Here is a 6,000-nt window from a genome sequence, read left to right as displayed (position 1 = left end):
AGTGTCCTACCATGGAGGACGGAATAAGGCTGCACTGCCCAGAAACCTTGTGGCAAGGCTTTTGGAGTACCTCCAGGAGAGCTTCATGGAGATGTCCCTGGAGGATTTCCGCTCCATCCCCAGACACGTTAACAGACTTTTCCAGTAGCTGTACTGGCTGCGAATGCATCCCAAGTCCTCAGGGCAAAGTAATCATTAAAAACCCTTGCTTTTAAAACAAGTTTTATATTTTAAAAGGTAAACTCACCTGAGGTCCCTTCCATGGGGTCGTGGTCTTGGATACTGGGTTGGGAGGGTACTTCAGTCAGGCTGAGAAAAAGATCCTGGCTGTTGGGGAGAACGGAATGCTGGATGCTCTCTGCAAGCTCGTCCTCCTCCTCCTCCTCTTCCCCGTCCGCAGAATCCACAGGTGTAGCTGATGAGATTATCCCCGCCTCGGAATCCACGGTCAGAGGTGGGGTAGTGGTGGCGACCCCCCCTAGAACTGCATGCAGCTCGGCGTAGAAGCGGCATGTCCGTGGCTCTGACCCGGAGCGACCGTTTGCCTCCTTTGTTTTTTGATAGGCTTGTCTGAGCTCCTTGACTTTCACGCGGCACTGATCTGAGTCCCTATTGTGGCCTCTCTCCATCATGCCCTTGGAGATTTTTTCAAAAGTTTTGGCATTTCATCTTTTCGAACGAAGTTCTGCTAGCACTGAATCCTCTCCCCATATAGCAATCAGATCCAGTACCTCCCGTACGGTCCATGCTGGTGGTCTTTTTCGATTATCGGCCTGCATGGTTACCTGTGCTGATGAGCTATTTGTGGTCACCTGTGCTCTCCACACTGAGCAAACAGGAAATGAAATTCAAATGTTCGCGGGGCTTTTCCTGTCTACCTGGCCAGTGCATCCGAGTTCAGATTGCTGTCCAGAGCGGTCACAATGGTGCACTGTGGGATAGCTCCCGGAGGCCAATACCATCGAATTGCCGCCACACTAACCCTAATTCGAAATGACAACATCGATTTTGGCGCTACTCCGCTCGTCGGGGTGGAGTACAGAAATCGATTTTAAGAGCCCTTTATTTCGAAATAAATGGCTTCGTTGTGTGGACGGGTGCAGGGTTAATTCGATTTAACGCTGCTAAATCCGAATTAAAGTCATAGTGTAGACCAGGCCTTAGAGTGAGTGTCAGTAACAGGCTTAAGAGTCCCAAATGACACATATATTTAAAACCTGGGAAATTCTGAGAAGACACGAGAAAGGTTCCCTACTGGGAAAAAAGCAAAACCAAAACACACTATTAAACTAAAAACCTACCAAATAAACTACAATATATCCTACCTACTACTAACTAAACTATTTACAGATAAAGTAATGTGTGAGTGGACAAGATGAAACACTGCCAGCTGGCTCTGTCTAACAGCCAGAAGTGGTGAAACGAACTGAGGGTCCTTTGGTCATGCCATCCCCTTGTATAACGTCTAAGTGGGGTAGAGGCTTGAGGCTACCCTGGGAACGGATGAAACCAATGAACACTGCTGGCAAAAATGTTCTGATCTCTGGCTCAGAGATCTTCATCTCGCGCATGAAGAGGTATAGACACAGAAGATATTTAGACAAGTGCTCGAAGAAAAATATATTTTAATCCCACTGATCAGAATTCAGTTTGCTGGTTTGGGATGAAATATGCCTTTTTATACTTCATTTACTAGTGGGCTCAATTCTCCATTGCCTTGTATCCTTGGTCACTCGTACTGGTGCAAAGTGCATGTAAAATGTACACCCACTTTGCACAGATGTAAATGACTGCACAAGGAGGCAAGGGAACAGAGGCCCACTTAGTGTATTACTGGTTATTTTGTGGGTGATATGAAATTTACAATTTCCTTCACTTTTTATTTCTTGCTATTCAGTACTTGGATTTGGTAAGTGATGTGAACTTGTTGCTTCATAGCTACCTGGTTTTGAAATGTTTTGGTTTTAGAGTAATTCAGCCTTATGTGGAGAGTAATGGAGAGAGACAAGCATGGATCAAGATTTTCAAAAACAGCTGATGCTTTCGAGTGCCCAACTTAAGACATCATAAAAGGGTGTGATCTTCAGAAAGTGCTGAGCACCTGCCCTCTGTTAAAGAGGTTGGGTTGCACATCCAAAATCACTAGCCATTTTTGAAAATCTTGCCCATAAACTGAAGTCCAGGTAGCCTGTTACCTTTCCCCTCCTGCATCCTGCCCAAACAGAACATTGGCAAGTCAGACCATTTGAGGGTAGCATCTTTAAAATGACGCAAATCTGGAACAGAATAAGAATCACAAAGAGGTTCTACATAATATAATGTTTATCACAAATTAACAAATAGAATTCTTAAATATTTTAAGTAGCCAGTGGATATAAAATTCTGTCTGTTTGGAATTGGGTAGCATTTCCTGATCAGTAAGAAACATCTGTCAAAACTGCTTCTCAGTGGACAAGAATGCACAGCACAGGTGGAAAGCCATGGCTGTAGTGTTTTTCTTTCATCCATCAGAAATTGCATTCCCCAGACCAAGGCTCAGATGGTTGGGATTTTGGGGGGTTGGGGTGCAAGATAACATAACTAATATTCATTTTGCAACAGGATACAAAATGTTACAGGGATTTTGAATGTGAGATGCCTGCCTCAGGAGAACCGGGTGAAGTAGCCCAGCACCCCAGCAGGACACTGCAGATACTGCTGTAGCCTGTACTGTGCATCTTGTCCACTTAAGGCAGAGATCTGTCCGCACCTAGAAGATATTCCCTGCCTTCTCCCTACTCAGAAGAAATGAGGAGAACACCTCCCTGGTACCTGCCCGCTCTGCTTCCCCTAGAGCTCACAGCTGCTCTAGCACCAAACAAATTAACGCCAAATGCTGAGGCAGAGTATCTCCTTCCAGGAGAGGTTCTCCATAGACAGAACATCTCAAATAGTGCCCTAATCTCAGCTCATCAGTCAGAGCAACAGCTGCCTCCCCTAGCAGTGCCTGCCAGGCACTGACTGCATGGACAGGTCATACTGCTAGAAAGATTGGCCATCGCAAACATTTTCAAACCAACCCAGGTGCCTAAAAAGCTTCTAAATATAAAGGGTATAATTTTCAAATGTGCTGAGCATCTGCAGTGCTCAGGGATGTAGTGGGAGCCAGGATCACTCAGCATCTCTGAAAATCAGGCTACTTCTTTAGGTAGCTCAATATGGATTTAAAAGCCCTGACATGAGGCAGCAGGTTGGAAAACATTTGCCTCTAGCAGCAAAACATACAAGGCAGGGTCTCTGTTGCTGCCCATGTACTTTATAATCAAGTCCGCTAACATCTACAAAACACAAAATGCCTCTTGCAGAACTAACTGTCATCCGGATGCAGTGGGAGAGAAGATTATTCAGTCCTGAATCAGCAGTGTGTGGAATCAACACCATAACATTGATACTGGGCTGTTTCATCTCATCGCAGACTGTCAGCCAACCTTGAGCACATGGACATATTGGGGATGGCAACAATGCCCGCTTGTCTTCCTTAATTATTTCAGCCAACTCCAATCAAGACTCTAAAAAAGAAGCAAAAGAGCAACTAGAGTTCAGTCAGTTTATCAATTTTCAAATCAACGGCCACCTGCCTGGGAGCCTGCATTGTCCAAAACCACTCATTGATGGCAGTCTTGGAATTATAAGATTGAAGTGGGCAGTGTTTTAACTACCCAAGACCTGCTGGTAACAAACTCAGCTAATCAAGGTATTTCAAAGGCTTCTTACAGTTCACAAACAGCAACTACTTTCTGGATCAAGAGCCTGAAAAGTCACCCTGAATCTACTCTCAGCATTGGGGAGGAACTGTTGAGAAAACCAGAAATGAGGAATTTTTGGTGCCAGGGACTGTGAGCTACTGAAACTCAGTATACTGGCAGACAGTTAACCTTTGACCTCTAAGCTACTGGTTTCATCTGACAAAGATCTGCAGGGACCAGAAGTCCTTACTGTCTGAAGGCTATTGGGTAACCACATGACATGAGTAAATGGTGTCAGCTCAGTCCCTACTGTCACAAACCTACCACATTAGCTGGCACTAATTGGACCTTGGTGGAGTTCTCAGCAGCAATACCTGATAAAGTGTCAGAGCTATTCATAAGCAGCTGGTTTGTAAATTAGCAGAAAATAAGGTGAGAAGTAGTAAGCAACACAGGGTCATCAAAACCAAATATTAAACCCTAAAGGTTAGATTCTGTGCTGTGCCCATGAAAGGTGCAGCCTAGGAGAGGAGGCTAAGGAGGCTTTCAATAACATTTCACCCTCCACATTCTGGGCAACTGGGCTCTGCCCTGGGAGCTGCTCTAACTTACAGTAACCTCCCCAGGGCTGCCCATAGCTGTTCAAGAATCCAGTGCTCACTTTGGCTACTCTACCTCCCTACCCCATCCTACTCTAGGGTTTGTGGTGTCCGCAAAGGGCAGATTGTGCTGCTCATGTGCTGCTCCTGCATTGGGAAAATTCTTTACTGGTCTCTTACACAACTGCCACAAAGGTTACAGGGGTCAGAGCAGTGATCCTCTTAACATGTTCTCAAGTGGCTGGTGAGGAGTGGAAGCATGTTGTATATGTAGGTTTTAGCATGGCTTCATGGGAAATCATCCTCAGGGAACCATGTATTGAGGGGAACATCTGACATTCCAGCTAGGAGAGTAGCTTAACATCACAATGGGAGGAGATAAGTGAAATCTTAATCCCAAGGTCACAGCAGGGACATTTAGATAAATGTAACTGCATAAGCAGCTTACAACAGAACAAGCTGCCAGGAGAGAGTGTGGCATCTGACACAGGAGATCATCATCATTAGTCTGGACACCATACTGAGTGCTCATGGGAACAGCTTCATTTCATCCATTAGAGATGGGTTCAAACCAGTAAGGGCCTTGCCTGCTCAAGGGGAAGGACAGGAGGAGAAGAACTAGCTGGCCCATAGTTTCTGTCTAGCCCAATGACTTATGAATTCCAGTTTTTCATTATTTAGAGAACGGTGAAATATCCTTCTGCTCAGACACAATGTCCCAGATTGACATCATTCTTGTCCAGTCACACCACTTGTTCCTCCTACTCTCCACTCCCTCTGAACCTTAAGCCCATTCCTACTGCCCCTCCTGCTTTTGTCAAGTCAAAGGGTGGACAGGGCTCAGGAACAGGAGAAAAGGTTTACTGCAGGCAGTTCTTTCTATTCTATAACAAGATCCTGAGAGATAATGCTCCCACCACTGTCCCCTGCTTACCACATCCCTGCTTGAATAGCCCATCTACCTTGCACATTTCCAGAGCCAGGAATAGGATTCCTTAGCTGATGGTTTTGTCAGTGCTCCTGCTATCCTTTGTGATCAACTCACCAGGACACTGCACGCATATCTGACAGCAATAGCCTGACTTGTCACAAAGGACCGGAGATATATTTTAAGAAGTCCTCAGTAAGCAAAAGCTTCCAACTGAAGCCAATGAAACTTTGAAAATCAAGCCTTTGAATCATAGAAACAGACTTACCATCATGCTGCTGTTCTGCTCCTGTTTCGCCTCTTGAATGATAGTGCTAAAGCGGTCCAGATAGTTCAGATTCTCTTCTATCACACGGGCAAAAACTTCCCTATAAAAAAAAAGGCATAAGGGGGCAGGTTTAAACTATGACTGACCCACTCCTCCGGAAGGAGCAGAACAGGGAGGAGGAGAAGATAAATTTACAGCAATTTATCTGCAATTCTAAAAGTTACTCTGCAACTGTATTTGGCATGCCACTCTGCTGATGCCAAGGGAGTGACATAGAGGGCTTCCAGCCACCATCCACAGGGCAAAGATTAAGTTAGGAATGGTTCACTGAACAATAATGTCCTGCACTTCACTCAGGACAGGGCAGAGTTCCAGAGAGGTGCCATAATACTGAAGACCTCAAAGATGAGCAGAAATGCCATGAATTACCTGGGATCTAATCTGAAGCAGCCAATTTCTAAAATTCGGAGTAACCAAGTA

At 45.2% G+C, this 6,000-nt stretch overlaps 1 protein-coding gene across 2 annotated transcripts in view; it reads right to left on the bottom strand.

The window, feature by feature from the left end:
* Positions 1-2,304: 2,304 nt before the first annotated feature.
* Positions 2,305-6,000, bottom strand: part of LOC112106605 (inhibitor of nuclear factor kappa-B kinase subunit alpha) — a 76,443-nt gene continuing 72,747 nt past the window's right edge. For both annotated transcript variants that reach the window (XM_026653688.1, XM_024199954.2), the window contains 2 exons: positions 5,521-5,620; positions 2,305-3,548 (listed from right to left, as the gene is read on the bottom strand). In XM_026653688.1, coding sequence (XP_026509473.1) covers positions 3,522-3,548; positions 5,521-5,620 — 127 coding nt within the window. In that variant the 3' untranslated portion in view covers positions 2,305-3,521. The remainder of the gene's footprint in view (positions 3,549-5,520; positions 5,621-6,000) is intronic.

This window comes from Terrapene carolina, unplaced genomic scaffold (assembly GCF_002925995.2).
Source record: "Terrapene carolina triunguis isolate 2854851 unplaced genomic scaffold, T_m_triunguis-2.0 Scaffold147, whole genome shotgun sequence".
Lineage (NCBI taxonomy): Eukaryota > Metazoa > Chordata > Testudines > Emydidae > Terrapene > Terrapene triunguis.
The sequence above is the reverse complement of the archived record's forward strand: the minus strand, read 5'-3'. Positions and strand labels throughout refer to the sequence as shown.